This window comes from Mycteria americana, chromosome 3 (assembly GCF_035582795.1).
Source record: "Mycteria americana isolate JAX WOST 10 ecotype Jacksonville Zoo and Gardens chromosome 3, USCA_MyAme_1.0, whole genome shotgun sequence".
Lineage (NCBI taxonomy): Eukaryota > Metazoa > Chordata > Aves > Ciconiiformes > Ciconiidae > Mycteria > Mycteria americana.
This window is the reverse complement of record NC_134367.1, coordinates 47,406,543-47,424,595: the sequence shown is the minus strand read 5'-3', so window position 1 is coordinate 47,424,595 and position 18,053 is coordinate 47,406,543. Positions and strand designations below refer to the sequence as shown.

General features: G+C 34.0%; 1 protein-coding gene across 2 annotated transcripts in view; it reads left to right on the top strand.

Moving 5' to 3' along the window:
* The window catches only part of ASCC3 (activating signal cointegrator 1 complex subunit 3), a 289,617-nt gene that overhangs the window by 213,264 nt on the left and 58,300 nt on the right, over positions 1–18,053 (top strand). For both annotated transcript variants that reach the window (XM_075498453.1, XM_075498452.1), the window contains exons 23-30: positions 329–427; positions 907–1,075; positions 3,000–3,220; positions 4,661–4,746; positions 6,261–6,427; positions 6,566–6,711; positions 6,820–6,940; positions 8,729–8,871. In XM_075498453.1, the coding sequence (XP_075354568.1) occupies positions 329–427; positions 907–1,075; positions 3,000–3,220; positions 4,661–4,746; positions 6,261–6,427; positions 6,566–6,711; positions 6,820–6,940; positions 8,729–8,871 (1,152 nt within the window). The remainder of the gene's footprint in view (positions 1–328; positions 428–906; positions 1,076–2,999; positions 3,221–4,660; positions 4,747–6,260; positions 6,428–6,565; positions 6,712–6,819; positions 6,941–8,728; positions 8,872–18,053) is intronic.

Sequence of the window (18,053 nt, the reverse complement as noted above, 5' to 3'; positions counted from 1 at the left end):
TACAAGGAGGAAAAAGGAGAAGGAGTCCTTTTTTAGGAGCCTAGAGGAAACCGTGGGAGTTCAGTCTATTTATAAATAGCTGAGGCACTAGCTTGTTGCATTTGTGTCATGCTCATTTATATTATACGTACCTTAAGCAAACTCTTATTGAAACATAATCTTTAAGCAGACTGATCTAATTAGAAATGTTATATTGCTCTTACCTCTCATTTCTATATTTCTGTATTCCTTTGTAAGCCTACATCATTTAGAAATATATCCGATGTACCCAACAAATCTAGAGAACCTCATTACAACTATAACAAAGCTATCTTTTCTACTCTTAAAGGTACACGGCACTGTTGGAGAGCCCTGGTGGATTTGGGTAGAAGACCCTACTAATGATCACATTTATCATTCAGAGTACTTCATCATTCAAAAAAAACAGGTAGTAGATTTTATTCAGAATCTCATAGCAAGACAAAAATAAAGTGAGATGCGGATTTGTAAGGTCAAACAGTATTTTGACCTAAGCAGACTTTCAAATCAGTAGCACAGCTTTCAGTTTCAGATGTATGTGAGAAGCTTGGACTTCCACAAAGATGTTTTCTAATCTCAGATGTCCCTTTTTCTCCCCGTCCTTTGGTGAGACTGTTATTTCCAGGTGAAAAAAGAAAGGCTGTAATGGTTTTGTCTGTTAAAGAAAAAGATGAAGAGCCAGCCTTATTTTTATCTTTTGAAGTCCATGGAAACAGAATCCATTCCCAGTGGTGAAATATTTTATAAAGATGTGAACATTTTGCACATGGAGTTGCACACATACTTTATTGCTTTGTGTTGGTAATGCTTATGGAAGTGAGGCAAACTATGATTTTTCAAGTTATTGATTTGCCTGGGTAGTAATTATTCTCTACATGTTTGCATTAGGTCATTACTAAAGAACCTCAACTGCTGGTGTTCACAATCCCAATTTTTGAACCTCTTCCTTCTCAATATTACATTCGAGCTGTGTCCGATAGATGGTTAGGAGCAGAGGCTGTATGTATCATAAATTTTCAACATTTGATTCTTCCAGAGAGACATCCACCCCACACAGGTAACTTCAAATTTGATCATTTTGTTTTAATTAATCTTGCTCATATTGATTTTCCTTATGGTAGTGCAATAAATCTCCTAACTTCTGCTTCATCGCAGAAAAGTATATGGAATTTCACTTTGTGATATATTTGTATTATTGAGACCATTTCTTCACTAACTTTAAAGCTCTCTAAAATTTTAAATTCCTGAACAAAAAGCAGCTCATTTCATCTCAACAGATTACCAGCCTTTTAGTTACTCCAGGTTCTCTATAAACCATAGGAAAATTGAAACTGTCATATAAAACTAAGCAAATCTCTAGTTACAGTATGTCTTATCTTAGTGCTTGTAAGCGTTACATTTCTTCTGGACTGGTTAAAAATAATCTTAGAGTGGATGGTTGTATTATAAATGGCATTCAGCAAAGAAAAAACAAACAGTTAAAATTTTGAAAATGTGAAACATTTTACTATTTTTACTAAAATAAACTCATCATAGCAAGCACTATTACAGTACTAAACATCGCATTTCAACTCAGCAATGCTGATCAAGTCATGGCCTTCTCCTCCCCCTCCTTTTTTAACACTTGGCACAGAAGCATATATTTGTGTTTTGCTTCTATTTTTCTGGATACGTAAATTGCTTTGTACATTCATTGTGCCTGATGTCATTGTAAAACCTTTCCACTGTAATTACATTTGGCTCATCTAGCAGTCTGTGAAGTGAGTGCCTTCAGAAATACTCAGTTCTCATACAGTGTTGTCCTTTGGTGTGCATAAATTCACATGTGTTTGTGAAGTGTTTAGCTATTGTTATACTGTACCTACGCTGTCTGGAAAAGCATGTGTAACCTTTTTATCTAATTGACTGATCACTGACTACTATGCAGAAGAAACAGAAAGATATTTACACATCACCAGTTATGGAGCCTCTAGGATTTATGGTAATTGATTTCAATTCCCATCTGGTTCCCACTCAACAATGAAGTACGTAGAGGCCCTGCTAGGCAAAAAACCTTCTTTCTCCTCAACAGAGCCCAAGAAATCACAGTTTCAGTGGGAATGATAAAACAGCCATAAGGTATCAGTGAAAAGCATGTGAAGAATATTAGGCATCATTGCCTCAGTAGATTTTATGACTCCCATATCATACCTTAATGTGAAGCACCCTGAAAAGACAATGAGACCTCCAGCCACAAAAAAAAAAAGAAAAAACAAACTTCAAAGCAAGCATCTGCATAGCAGAATCACTGCAGTCTCCTTAATTTGGTAGGATTCCAAATCCAATCTGGTTATATATATATCATCTTCCAAATTCCACAATCTTTAATTGTTTGGATAGCAGATGCCCTCAAGATATATAGAGAATCATATATTGAAAGGCTGTTTGTTTGTTTATTAAGATTATGTCTTTAATTACATGTTTAAAGGATTAGATGCAAAATTTAGTTGTACTCATCTGATTTGTATTACTCCATCAACTTAGAAACTCCAAAGAATCCTTCCTTCTTAAATAGATTTTTTTCCTTGAATCTTAAATATACAGACTATGCTGTCCTCCGACTCCACATTCTGTTATCATAAGAAGCTGGGCATACATATAATCTAATACAGTGAGTTTAGAACTTACTACAACTGGGTAAAAAGGAAACAGGTTTAAGAAAAAGATTAATATATGCAAATGGATGGTTCACAGCTATCAGAATGCTAACAACAGTACTTGCAGAAATATTTCAAAGCTATAAAATCAACTTTTCATTATTCCTCATCAAAGTTAACAATGACCCAAATGTGGACTCTGTGTCGTATGAGATACTAAGTAAAACAATTTCCAATGTAAGTTGTTTTCCACTAAAGTATTGGTTAATTTCTTTATCTTCATAATAAACTATGTTATGTCATGGCATCTCTTGTCATGCACTTATGATTATTTTGTGTTTTTAGAGCTTCTAGATCTTCAGCCTTTGCCTATCACAGCGTTGGGACATCGGGAATATGAAGTCCTGTACAAATTCACACACTTCAACCCTATCCAAACCCAGATATTTCATACACTTTATCACACAGACTGCAATGTTCTTCTTGGAGCACCTACAGGTTCTGGAAAAACTGTTGCAGCTGAATTAGCCATCTTTAGAGTTTTTAACAAGTATCCCACATCAAAGGTTTGTAAAATAGGTTTACTAGAATCATTTTGTGTAGGCATGTTTTCAGCAATACAAAAGCCTAGAAAAAGACTATAGCAAACTGAATTTTGCTTTCTCCAATTTATACCTGTCTGGATACAAAATGGTACTGCATTATGTACATTATGCTTTTCTTTCAACTTTATATATTAATCAGTGTACAACTAGAGTTAAATCTAAAAACATGACATACAGGCATGCTGGATTTCCTTTTCTGTACTTACCTGCATTTCCTGCTTTAATCTCCTACTAGCAGTAGAACTGTTTTATAGCTATTACTTCCCCTCCATGTGAATACAACTAGCCCAGTCTCTCTCTTATTTAAACAAATAAGTTGCAATTAATTACTATAAGCCAATTTTCTGTTCCAACTTGCCCCTGTGTTTTATTTCTTAAATTGTCTAAAAGCTGAACAATTCTGCTTTTGGGGTTTTGTTTTCAAAGTGAATATATATCTGTATCTTGATTTAGCCATCTTGTCTTAGTTAACCACATTTTATCTCTGAAGTCTTTGGAAAAGATATTTGTATCTGCCTGTGAGATTTAACCAAACAATAACCTTTGAAATTAAGAAATTAAGAAATCATGAACATACATCCCTTATTCATCTTTGAAATTTCAATATCTTCATGTAATTTGTTAGTCCAAGCGAGATAAACAAGATCCTCGTACATTTTCAGCTTATCTGCTAGACTTACAAAATTGCCAATTCTCAAAGGAATATATCTTTTAGGTTTTAATAAAATTGAAAACCTGGCTATACATTTTAAAGAATTTATGTGAATTCTTCACATAATGTGAAGAATGTTAATTCTGTCAGAGTTTCTTCATGTTCAAAAGCTTCAAAATATTTAACCATAAATCTGTAAGTAAATATTGTTTCTACATGTCAGAGTATTCCCCCCTGCACAGCAGGCTTCTTTGAGGAAAGTATTGTGACATTTTGCTTAAAATAATCAGCTTTTTAATTTAATTGGTAATGTTTTAATAATTTAATGACATAACTAGATATCAGGTAAGATATTGCTTGCTGGAAATTCTGATTATTTCTGTTCTAGAATGTTAGCTTGCAGATTTTATAGTCCTGGCAAAAAATAGCATTATTTATATAAGATGGTTTTGATATTAAATGGTATGATAAATACTTCCCTTTCAAGAAATTATTCTTTCTCTTTCTTAATTTATTTGCTTGTTAATGGCTCAGGAAACAAAGCAGTATTTTAAAGCGTTAAGTCTGTTTTAAATATAATCCTGTTGTAGGTCATTTAAGGAACTCAGGCCTTAATCATTTTATAGATAATTAGTTCAGATCTCACAAGTATTCAGATCTCACAAGTATTACATAATTTTTTTCCTTGTAGGTACACTTTAATAAAGGTTTCTTGTTTAACTTCTGGTTTTGTGACTTTTCTTTTGCAGGCAGTGTATATTGCACCCTTAAAAGCACTCGTTCGTGAAAGAATTGAGGACTGGAAAGTTAGGATTGAAGAAAAACTTGGTAAAAAGTATGTTTCTCCTTACCTAATCAGAACAATGAGAAGCAAAAGAACAGTCCATCAAGTATGAATAAAATCTACAGAATACTTTTGAGTATTTCAAAATAAGTTTTGATTGTATAATATTCTTCAAATTTCTAGTACTTAAAAAATAAAAAATGCTGTCAATAGTCATTGTAGTGACAGCAAAATCCAAACTAAAAAATGGATACACTTTGATACCCAGCTATTTCATTCTCATTACTTGCCAGTATAACACATATGAAGCTCAGATTTCTCTCTGCAGTATCCTTGGAAATTGAAATTGCAATCCAAAATAAGCTTTCTTTAGAAACCTCAGCTATATGGAACTCCTATGAGTTGAATGAACTGTATACTAGTATTCATATATTGTCCTTCATATATAAATTAGATATAATTTTATTCCTTGGTAACATTAATGCTGATCTTCTCAGGTGTTGGAGTTCAGCCATTACTTTATGACATAAAAGGTATATCAGTCATGTTGATGCTTTCCAAAATTATACTTTCGTGAGTTAAAATTTATATCCATAGGATGCATTAATTAGGGCCTTTTCCTTTCCTATATATAGCTTTTTTGTAAGTTAAAGCTCAAAGCACACCACAGGTTTCAATAGAAAGAGGTACTACTCTGTGTACATTAAATTCCCAGTGAGATTCCTGCTATTACCATAGCAGTGACAATTCTTTTTTTTTTTTTTTTTTTTTTTTTTTTTTGCTATTTCAAATTATTTGCCTCATCATTTTAAAATACTTTCAGGTAATATTTCCTTTTTGAAAATTATTCTATTACTTGTGACAGAAATTTTGAACAGAAGATACACATTACTTTGAGGAATTTTTATTAGATGTTCAACTGGATGTAGAATGTGTCATAGAAATGTCAAAAATCCATTATATTCAGTCTAAAATGATGGATCATCTCAAATGCTGTTTGTAGAACTTGAAAGGGTAATAAGGCAAACAATTGGAAAAACTCTGCTAATCTTCCCAAAAAATGACCTCAGGATAATTTCTGCTCCAGTCTTAATGGAACTTCACCAACAAATGCAGATACACTGCAATCTAGCCTCGTTATTCAAACCAGAGATCTATATAGAACAGCAGGAAGCAACTTGGTAGCTTTCTAGAAAGCTTTCATCCTGGCTATGACAGGATGTTATGATTCACATTATATCATGCTAATATTCTTATATTATCTTCATTTTGAAAAATTAACCATAGATGTTTTGGGACTCATATTTGCTCTCTTCTTTTTATATGGTTTTGCTAAAGAATAGTATTTGGTATTTATATGGTATTTGCTAGGAAAAAAAAGAGACAGCTTTATTTACTTAAAACAATTTTGAAAATTCTGTTAGAAGTATTTGACCAGAAACAAATTGACTATGTTTAATTTTGTTTCTTCTCTCTTTTAAGAGTTAATGTTCAGGAGTTAATATTTGAACATTAAGGTGTTCTGAAGCTTTGTAAAGCCAAGCCACCGTCTTTCTTGATTACAGGGTTGTAGAGTTGACAGGAGATGTGACTCCTGATATGAGAGCTATTGCCCAAGCTGACCTGATTGTTACTACCCCAGAGAAGTGGGATGGTGTCAGCAGAAGCTGGCAGAACAGAAGCTATGTTCAGAAAGTTTCCATCCTTATCATAGATGAGATCCATCTGCTAGGTGAGCATGTTTTGTTGTTTTTAATCAGAATCGTTGCTAAATTTGAAGAAGGGTGCTGGTATTTATGACGTGAATATACTTTTTGACATCTGAACCTTTTCTTTTTCTCTGTTTTTCAATGGACTTTTCATTCACTAGGGGATGAGAGAGGCCCAGTATTGGAAGTCATTGTGTCTCGAACAAACTTCATCTCATCTCACACAGAAAAGCCTGTAAGAGTAGTTGGTTTATCCACTGCTTTAGCAAATGCCAGAGACCTTGCTGACTGGCTAAATATTAATCAGGTATGAAAAATGTTTCAGAAGATGGATACGTATTTGTGCTGTAGAAAAACAAAATAGCAATTTTTAAGATAATTCAAGGTTAAACTTGAAAAAAATGTTTTCTTGTAGATGGGTCTGTTCAACTTCCGACCATCAGTACGCCCAGTTCCTCTGGAGGTGCACATTCAGGGCTTCCCTGGCCAGCATTACTGTCCTCGCATGGCTAGCATGAACAAACCTGCATTTCAGGGTAAGCAACAAGCTCCTAGACCTTTTCCTTCTTTCTATAAAAGAAAAAAAGACTTTGAGCACTTTACACAGTTCATTTGCAGCACATTTACAACATGTGTTACTGTATGTACTCTTGGCATGTATAGGGGGAATCTGCTCTGCTAATGGCCCAAAGCTATTTGTCTGAAACATGAAGTGTGCTGCAAATGCAACATATAACAGAGGAATGTAATGTATTTAGAACAGAAGAATAAGATTAGTGTTAATGAAGGGGAAATAAAATGTGTTTTCTCTTAGTGTTTGACACCATAAAGAAACATTTGTGTAAAAATATTTGAAATTTAGAAAGTAGTAAAACCATTCGTATTATTAATCTGCTGAGGTATTTTCATATGGACCACTGTATGTAAGCATTAAAAAAATTGTGAACAGAAGTTGCAAGTCAGGCTAACCTCCTATAATTCTAGTTTCAAAGCAATAACCATAAAATTCAAAATTTGTAGTGCATCCAGATATGCTTCTGTTTTCAATTTTTTATTCCTAACAAAGCTGGCAAGCAGGATAGATTTAAGAAAAACTCTCGTATTTTATTTGAACATGTTTTGGTTTGGTTACGTAAGGAATATTTATTATATCAATTAAAAATAACCTCCAAAATAAATTTTGTAATGTGAACTGCTGTTGATTGTGAGGTGACATTTGTGAGGTGACTTTTTAGCTGCTTTAATTAGCCTTATGACAGAAGCAAAGTATTGATTGTGGACTAGAGACCAATCTTGACAGCTCAGATTATTTACACCTCCACAAGAGCATTGTACAAAAACACTAATGAACAATAAATCTGTCTTGGGCTGTTCTGCCACACCTGTTCCTGAAGCAACAAAAATCCATTAGATGCTAGGCTTTTAAAATATATAGATATATTGGCATATATAGTTGTAAGGTATAAATACACATGAATTATCCTATTTCAATAATTTCACAACTGTATAGTGTGTGTATGTGCAGGAGCATATGCTGGGTAGTATTCATGAACTGGGGAACAATATGTGATGGTGGATAGTATGACATATTTTTCAGAAATTAACAATGCATAAATTTAATTGCTAGAATGAGAATTACATGAGAAAACACACAAATGGATTTATAAGAGATTTAGAGAGTCTAAAAGTCCTAAAACATAATTGGTTTAAATATATCAGACTAATTAGTAAACAAAAGAAACAAAGTTCTTTTGTACCATAATGCCCACCTTTCACAGCAGCTATTGAAAAGTCACTTTCTACCTTTTTTACCTTTTCTGGTTTTGGCAGATTGAAGTGATCCTTTGCAGGCAGATGTGAATTTATGCAGTCTGAGCTCTGGGTCAGGCAGAAAGCAAGTTTTGGACCTTGATGGCACTTAGCCTGAGACAACATATCCCCATAGGGTAGAAAAAACATAACATAGTTATTAGGCTGAGAAAGAGAAATTCACAAGCTTTGAAGTCTAGAAAGCTTGTCTAGGTTTTGTGGTGTTTCGATGGGGTTTTTTTCCTCACTGCTTCTCTTAAGTGAAAAGCTTACAATGATCACTGAAGTAGCAGGGCAAATTAAGTCAGACTCAGCTAAGCATAGTTATATGATCTTTGATTCAGAGATGATATATGCTCACCTCAGTTGTATCCATCTGGCAGAATAGAGACTAAGTATACATACCTGTATATCATCTGCAGAGAGGTATATCAGCTGTCTAGGTATTGCAAAGAGAAAGTCTCATTTTTTGTCATTAAAGAGCCTAATTCTCAAGTTCTCTTTTTCCTCAACAGCAATTCGGAGTCATTCTCCAGCCAAGCCTGTTCTTATTTTTGTGTCATCCAGACGTCAGACAAGGCTTACTGCCTTAGATCTGATAGCTTTCCTAGCCACCGAGGATGATCCCAAACAATGGCTGAAGATGGATGAAAGAGAGGTAGAATCATTTTACCTGCATTACTTGTGCTTTGTTTCTATTTTATTGGTGTTTGAAGAGAAAATACATGTAAAACAAAAGAGTCATTTGAGGGTAGATCTTGAAACAGCTATGCATATGTGAAATTTCAATATGTATTAAAACTAGTGTCAGCACTGAGACTATATAAGCATCTTTGCAAGATCTGAACTTTAGAACGCAAGCTCTTTCATCTTTGTTTTTCCTGTATATCTATTATTAATGCTGGTTCCATTGTCCCAGACAACATATATCACATGGTACAAATCTTTGATACAAAGATAAGAGAAAGAATAGAAGAAAGAGGACTAGTGTTCTCCAAAGTTTACAGCTGGAAATCTGTGACATATAGATGTTGAGCTGGAATTTAAACCAAATCTCTTTCAGTGTTTTAGAGGCAAAATCATCCTTCTCATAAGATAACTCTATGTGTAGAGGGTTATGTATATGCATGTATATCTGTGTGTATATATGTACATATGTATAGACATGTGTCTATCCATCTATATTCATACATATAGATAGATAGATATACTGCAGAACCAACAGTTTAGGAATGGTTCGGTCTTGCATATCAGTAAAATAAATCAATGTCATAAAAAAAATAAGATAGTTTCTGCCAATATCTCTATTACAAGAACATAAGGATTACAAAGTCAAATAATCAGATGTTAAGCAATGCTGGAGTCAAGGTTTAATTTTTTGTTCTTTTTCAAGCAATATAATCATTAATTCCATTTTCTTGTATTGTTTCTAAAAAAAAATCCTTCTTTCATTTATTGTAAAACATGAATGATGGTCAAATAATAAATGACCAAATATTCTATTTTATCTGCATTCTTCAAAATGTATACTAGATTTTATTTACTGCACTTGGTTCTGCACCTGCTATGAATAAAGAATTATTTATTTCCTTCTGGGCTAATGGTCCTGATTATAGTATACCATTGCTTCAAAACAATTTTTTTTGGTTGATATTCAGATTTCCTAAATCTTGGAAGTTAGCTTTCTCTAATGGTTGCAGACCTTCTGCATAGGAATTTCTGTGATTACATAGGGCCAAAACACAGCAAAATGTATGACTCAAATACAAGGTCCAAATTGAATATTGTATGAATATTTATATATCAACAATTGTATGAATAGTTATACAATTGTATATCAAAAATTACATGCCAAAAAGTATAGGTTTCTAGATGAGATTATTTGATTTTGTTTGCTCTTTGCAAAAAAATAAAGTGATTTTTCTGAGATAAAGCATAACATCTGTATCCTTCCTCTTTTGGATGGATTTTAAAAGAGAAAATGGATGTCTTGGCTGATAAACTACTAGTACTAAAACATGTCTCAATTTGATGCTCCTTTTCTAACTGTATAACCTCTATTTAATGTTTTCTTGAGCATAACAGAAACATTTCATATCAAAATTATTAGTGCATAGTAGAGTACTCCAGTACCTTGTGCTAGTTTACTATAGTAATCTCACCTACAATTAGAATATGCAACGTGCAGCTTGCCCTGAATGACTGGCATTAATATGAATAGCTTCCTCATGTTCTGTGAGCCACTACTATCGTAAAAAGAACTGTTACTGAAGCTTCTTCACTTGCTGGAGGAGTCTTTGAATTTCGTATGTTTCAGAATATACCTCTGAAGGTTTTGAAAGAGGAGCCAACAAGGACAAGCAGAGTTTGCATTGTTAGTTTAATAACATTTGCATATCATTTGTATTTGAATTAATAAGCTGAATGTTTGGAGCATAAGATACCTACCAGGTTATTCAGTTCTGATTACATAAATATAAAAGACTGAGGATTAAGCCCTAAGTTGTTATATCTTACCACTATTATGCAGAACACAATTGTGTTTGAAGTACCCACAATTTCAAGTGGACATTTCTTTAGGTAATTATGGGACCAGTTTGTAGTTTTGTGTTTTAAATGAGCATGATTAGCCTCAGTTTCATTTGACATTGAAGCAAAGGACAAAGCTTTAGTAGTGCTACATACATAGTGTATGTACTGCTTAATTCTTTATCCATAATATTTTTTTTAATTTAAAAATTCTAACTTCAAGTTATAGTAAAGTCAAACTTGGATAGGTGAAATAGACAAAATTCTCTCCATATTGCTATAGCATTTTTAAGAGTAGAACTAGTGAATTCTCACTTTATAGTACGTATTCCCTACTTTATAGTAGGTATTCCCTATTTAAATGCTTGCCCAAGTATTTCAAGTGTTTCTCAATTCCATGTGGGATAAAAATGGACCAGTTAGAAGAAATAAATTGTTGTTGCCTTTAAACAACATTTTTTATTGCCTGTCAGTTTTTCACATTTGTTTTTTGCCAACCAGTGTTCCTTTAGGGGAACTTACAGACAAATGACTTTATTTTCAAAGTATTTGTAATTGTTAATTGTGAAGTATGTTGAGATATAAGAGATTTTTCATAAATGGGTGTATACAAAGTTTACAAGCTTTACAACAGGCCTTGGCATTTTTCTTCATTCAGCCTTATTTGTATGACTTTAATTTTGGCTGACATAAGATTCCTTTGAGAACGCATTGGTTAGTTTTGTTTAATGGTGTAACTGGTTTTGCTACATGATGGCCAAATGTTAGTGTATGTTTATGTTAGCTTCCTAGTGGGTAGACTTCTTAAGGCTTCTTAAAATGCTGTAAACAATGCCATCCATAATAACATCTGGAAGACTGATACTGAGGTAGACACAGATTCTTACAGCCATGAAAAGTGATTCTTCTCTGTTACCCTGCGTGGCAGCTTTTCTGTGATGGTAACAGAGAGATTCAGGCCTTGTGGTGGAGGGATTGGAGTGGGGAAGAGAAACAAATACCGGATCTTTGGTACCTGTTTATCAGCTATGCCATCATCTTAGCTTCCCTCATCTTCTCTGTAGAGATTCTCCCTGTAGCGGTAATGCCAAACCAGACTCTCATTTGCAGCATGTGAAGGGTTCTGTTCACAAAACTCCAGACTACTTCTCTTCACCAGTACTCTCAAATAACAGGCAAATCCATCCCCATCTCTGCCACCGAGCTCCAAGTATCAAATTCAGACAATATTTCAATCAGTTATATTTCAAAGGACATGAACTTGTATGAAGCTTGTATGAATACATATTTGTATGTATAAATGACGTACAGAAACGACCCCTCAGCTGTTGCCACCAAAGTAGACAACAGCATACCTGGATCATGGAGGAAGCATACAAGATGTTCTTTCCCTCAAAGGAGTCAGTAGTCTAACAGGTGCAACTGAAGTATAGTTGAGAAGGAATTTTGTTGTACACCCATCTACTGAAAATATATATTGCAGGCAGCTCCATTCGGTTTTGGAGATGATTCTTCCTGGATGCTTTCCTTGAATTTCATGTCTTATGTACAGTTCCCTGCTCATACCCATGTTCCTACAGTATTCAGAAAGTTGAAAAGTATTCAGAAAGTTGAGACAGCAGTCAGTCTTCATAAGGCTGAACCATACCTGATGAAAATTGCTGTTTCTAGTACTGATAAGTTTTCCAGTTCTACTGGACCTGTTGTTGCACAAAAATAGTTAATCTCTTTAATAGATTCTATCCAACTAAGTTTCAAGCTATGTGCATGCTTTTTATGGAGAAATGTCCACTCAAATATCTCATGTCTAGTTTAGTCTGAGCAAGGAAGCCTCCAATGATGTTGAAACACCCTGCTTACTGAGATTTGTAGCTGATACTTCAAAGCTCATCCCTATATTTGCCAATTGCTATGCATAGCACATGCAGAAGTTCTTCAGGATTTAAGCAGGACTGCCACAGTTTGCCCAAAGTAGGGTATAAGTGGGCGGCCTCTTGGAGAAGAAAGAATAGTTACCTATTTTAGAGCCTTAGAGGTGGGTTTTTTTCTTTTTCTGTAAGGTGCATCGTCCATACACATTCCAAAATGAGCTCTCTATCCGTCCTCGGATTTGCCATCCCAACACAGAGTTTATTTTTCACCAAAGAGTGAAGAAGCAGCCGAAGCTGCCTTCCTTGCCATTTGCAGTACTTGCAAGGACTCTTCAGTAGACGTCACTCTGTAAAGATCGTCCTAGTTATCATTATGAGGCACAGGTGCATCATAACAGAAATGTGAATAGGCATCTCAAAGAGAAGATTGCCCCTATAAATTGAGTAATTCTTTATTTCTTTTTATTGTTCACTGACGCCAGTGTGCCAGTGAAAAAAGAAAACCTTATGCTTACCCTGCTTTTTTGTATAATCATGAGATGAGTTTTAAATATAAACTTTCTACCTAAAATTCTAATCTGAAGCTGTCAGCCAGGACTGTCACATTCAAGTTTGTGACCCATTACTTATCTTGTTAAAAGGGACAACAGCTCAGATTATCCTTTTGGAAACAGACAGTGCCACCAGTTTGTGGTGGTAAGCTTGGGTAAGATCAGTTATACTGTTCTACATTAGGAGCTGACTAAAGAGGAACAAGTCCTTCTCTTTCAGAAATTGCATCTACATCTGTGGTGGCAGCAGATGTTGCAATCTTTTTACAACATAATTTATTAGAATAAAGTTTTCAGTTTATTTATTTTTCTCTAATGTTTTTACTGCTTTTTGTTTTTAACCTAAAACAAAAGTACAAAGTAGTATTTATTGTTTATTGTTTGAAGTTAGAATGCACTTCTCACCAGCAAACAAGCAGGGTGTTTTCTTATTTGGAGGGGGTTTTTTTAAAGAAATTTATTCCCTGGCCAGATACTTGGATTTTTTTTTTTTTTTTTTTTTTATTTACAGTCCAAGCACTGGGAAGAAATGTACCCATGTACACAGTTTTAACTTTAACCACAATGATTTTTGCATTCTGCTTTGTGCATCATTTTACCATCTGCATCTTGTTAAGACTGTTCTTTATGAAACCTCTAGAAATAACTAAAATCTGTTAGCACAAACATACCTACTGTAATATTCAATAGCATCCATACCAGGCAATAGCCAGCTTCCATTGAATTCAAGGGCACTTGAATGAAGGGCATTTATTGGCTCCAAAAGAATGAATCGGGCCCATACCAATTTTGCAATTTTAGACATGTGAGTGTATAAACATGTGTGAGCTAATTATGGATTTGTATATGTGTTCGTACACTATGTGGAAATATGCATAGACATATGCATGAAAGTGAATTAAATTTTACTATATAATTCTGTTTTACATTGCAAAAAGCCCAAACAAACAACAACAAAAAAAACCCATCCCAAGAATTGTTGGAAAGACAAAAGATTACTTTTCCTTCTCTAACCTTTAAATCAAATAATCTATTATCTCCACGTTATTGTTCTGAGGTAATGCTGTGCTATAAAACAGGAATAGAAGAATCTGGTCTGTGTCATGAATAGGTATATTGCTGTCTTTTAGATGAGATTTTTAGTGTTAAATGTATATGTTTTAATAATAGATTTCAACTGTTTAAACCATATTTTAAAATGTTTCTTGAATAATCTTATTTGAGGTGTTTTAGGCATCTTGCTTGTATGGGAGAGTTCTGGAGTATAAGGATGTCAACTCTTCATCAAAAATAATTTTATAAGATTACTTTTTTTTCTGACTTTAAAGATCAGGAGGGTACCCAAGAATGATTTCTAAGTGTTTCACTCATTATAGAAGTTCAACTTCCTTCTACAAGATGTTGTTTTTATGACACAAAAGTGTGTCATAAAAAATTAACATTTAGTTATAACAAGGAGATGTTTTTATTTCACTTAACATCTGTAGCAGATGTGAAATATGTAATTATTTTTGTAAAAGACTTCATAACTTTCACGATTCTTTCGTTTGGCACATCTTTCTTCTATTGGGCATTTTAGACAATTGATAAGCATTATTCAGTGGCATATGGTCTGAGTCTGACGTGCTTTGAAAAGAGTACAGAGTACTAATAATGAGGATTCTGTGAAAATGGGAAAACCAGCACAACAGATATGCTTTGAGAAAGTATGGGTTTTTAGCATCTTGAAACAATATATCACACTCAAAGGGACAGAATTGGGCTGCACAATCTGTTAGCTCATTCTTGTCCAATCTGGTCTCCTCCTTTCTTTTGGAGCCAGCATTGTCATCAACTTGCTGAATTATACTCTGACTGGAATGTATTTCAGGCACAGGGTAATGTATCTACTTAAATGGAATCCTATCTTTCTACAAAAGCTTTTTAAGTATAATAAATTTAAAATATAAAAAAGTTCTATTAGCTTAAAGTAAATGGTTCAACAGTTTACATATGTGCAGGAACAAAGAAAATGACTACTTACTAGTTTGGGAAAAATCTAGCTTGTTCAGAGATTAGAATATAAAGGGTAGAAATAAACTATATTTTTTATAATAAATATTTTGCAATGCTGTGAGGGTCCCAAATTGGTTTTCAAAGGGTTTTTATTAAAAGGTGGATTCCTGATCAACCTAATGTTAGGAAAGCACAGGAGGTATTTTTGTTTGTTTATCAAAAAATCTGTGAAGGATAGCAAAACCTTTTCCGCATGGGCCCAATCCTGCCTGTCTTGGAGTCCAGGGAAAAATCCCTCCTTGCATTAAGTTCCCTGCATCAGTGTTGTACGGGGGTTTTTATGTCAATACCATGTATATTTCCTTATATTATTTTTAATATACTTTTTCTGTTCTTAAGATAAAATTTATTTTCTTTACACTTTTATGAGTTAACATTACAGTTGTTTTCAGGAAGATAAATAGTAATGAAGTTATAACAACGCAGAAACATTAGATTTGTTTTATAGTCATGATGCTGTGTCTGTTTCTGGTTAATGAACCTATTAATTGTGCCATTATTTCTTAATAGAAAGTGATAATATTCTTACACTACACTGACATAAGAGAGTTATATTTTTAAATAAATTGTCATGAGAATTTTAAGCCTTGGATTGTGCCTATGGGTAAAATAGTTATGTTTATTACATTGATTTATGTGAAAGTAAGGGGTCAGCTAAAAATGACTGGGATTCCCTGCTGCTAAAATGACAGGATAGTAGTACATGCGCCAGCTCTCCTGCTAAGGGTTCTTTAGTTTTCCTGCGGTAAATTACACTGCTTTGCAGGTATGACTAACAGCACCACAGGCCACCACTGTAATACAAGTCAGAGGGAAAAAAAAATAACCACCACTGATTGTAAAAGCAAGAAGAACATCTTTGAATAAATTCCCAGCAGTGTGAATTTAGGATGTTTTATGCTGGCAACTGCATGGCAAAAAGGTTTCGCTCAGGTTCTGTACTGAAAATAACTAACACTGTAAAACTGCGTGTGCTGAAGGAGCAGTCTAATCGCTATAGACTAATCCAAATCAGCTAATTTGATCCCTGTACTCTTCTAGAGGAAAAGGGAGTTTAGATTCATTATTTTCCCAATACCAAATTCTGCTCATGTGAATAATGAAATAAGTGTCATTAGAACTGGCTTGTTCCCTTACATTAAAGACATAACTATCATAAGGTGATGATTCTTGGTGGGGAGGAGAAAAATTAATTCAGCAATATAATATCTTTTGTCAATTTTTGAATGCAGAAATTGAGTAAAATGTAAGTGCATTAATTTTTTCGTTTATTTTTATGATATTTACCAGTGCCATTTTCTACTTTTACATCTTAATTCCATGTCAAATGGATACATATAACTGTTATTTCTCAAAGTGTCTTTCTAAGCATAAGGAGCCTGTGCAGTGCTAGTACCACTTCATAAATCCATAGCACAAAAAGCAATAATAGGTTAGAAAAGATATTTAGTAATGTATGCTGATGGTCATAATTGTAGAGAAAATGGTATACAGGTTCTCATTTTATTGAGCTATTTTTTGTCTTAGAAGAAAAAATCTTTAAAATGGGTCATAATTCATGTTGTCTACACTGCAGTCACATGTCTACGTGGTGACTAGAGAAATCAAAGGTTTGCTGATTGTATCTAGATATATAAACTTTATCCTTTAACATATCCTCCTTTCATTCAGTTCTTTACTCTCTTCTACTTATCTACCCCTCTTCTTGTTTCCCTTTCCTAAATAGACTTATCCCTTCTTCACTTCTCAATTCATTGCTTTTTTCTTCCTGCTTCCTTTCCTTTCAGTATTTTATAGTCCCTTTCACTCTTTTCTTCTGTAAGCATCCTTTTCTTTTATACATGCCAGCTCAGTTTATACAACAAACCTTCCATGTCTTATAATGTAGGAAACTCTCAGGAACATCCAGGCACTGCACTGTGAGGGAAAATAACGTTTAGGAGCTTCCATTGACAGATCAAATTGATTGGACCAAGCCAAAACTTGAACGATAAATTGGGTTCTCTATTACTTCCATCAGTTCTGGTACTGTTAGTCAATACTACTTCAACAAATAGGCTTTTTAAAATGCTTTGTAATTTGCTCTTCCTGACAAAATTGATTGATTTACAAAATCTATATTGTTTTGGTTTTGGTTTGGTTTTTTTTTTCAAATCCTGAATATGGACTATTGTATTCTCTGGCTTTTTTTGTACATTTTAAGGATTTTTTTGGTAATAGTAGTGACATATGTTACTTGGGTTTAGATATGTGAATAATTTTATTAACATTAAGGTCTGAGAATTATAAAACCCAGGAAACAGTTAGAGAAGGTTACAATTCTGAACATCAGGAGTGCAACACCTCAGAGTCCTAAGTGGAAATGAAGATACCACTGCAGTCATGAAGGTATCATGTCTCAGTACTTTGAGATACTCAGTCCGAGATGAGACTGAATACTCAGTCCAGATTCTTCAGTTACCCTTAGTAATTTGTTCTGCACTACCATTTTTTCTCTAACCTTGGCTATACCTCCTAGGTTAACCGTGAATGATGCTGCCCGTAAGTATGCAATATCATCATGCCACTGCTGGTGGCACCAGGAAACCACTATTAAGAGATGAGGTTTGAAAGTTCCTGGCTATAATTATATTAAAATCACATAAAATAATAAATGGCCTTAGAAGTAAAACAACAGAAGGAATATTGAAGGGTAAAATCACTAAACAAGACAGAAGGTATAAACATCTTGTTCGTTATTAGTCAGGGGCTTTTCACGGAGGTCATCTACAGAAATAAATGACCTTATTATGCAATTTACTACTTGAAAACATAGGCAAGAAATATAGTTAAAA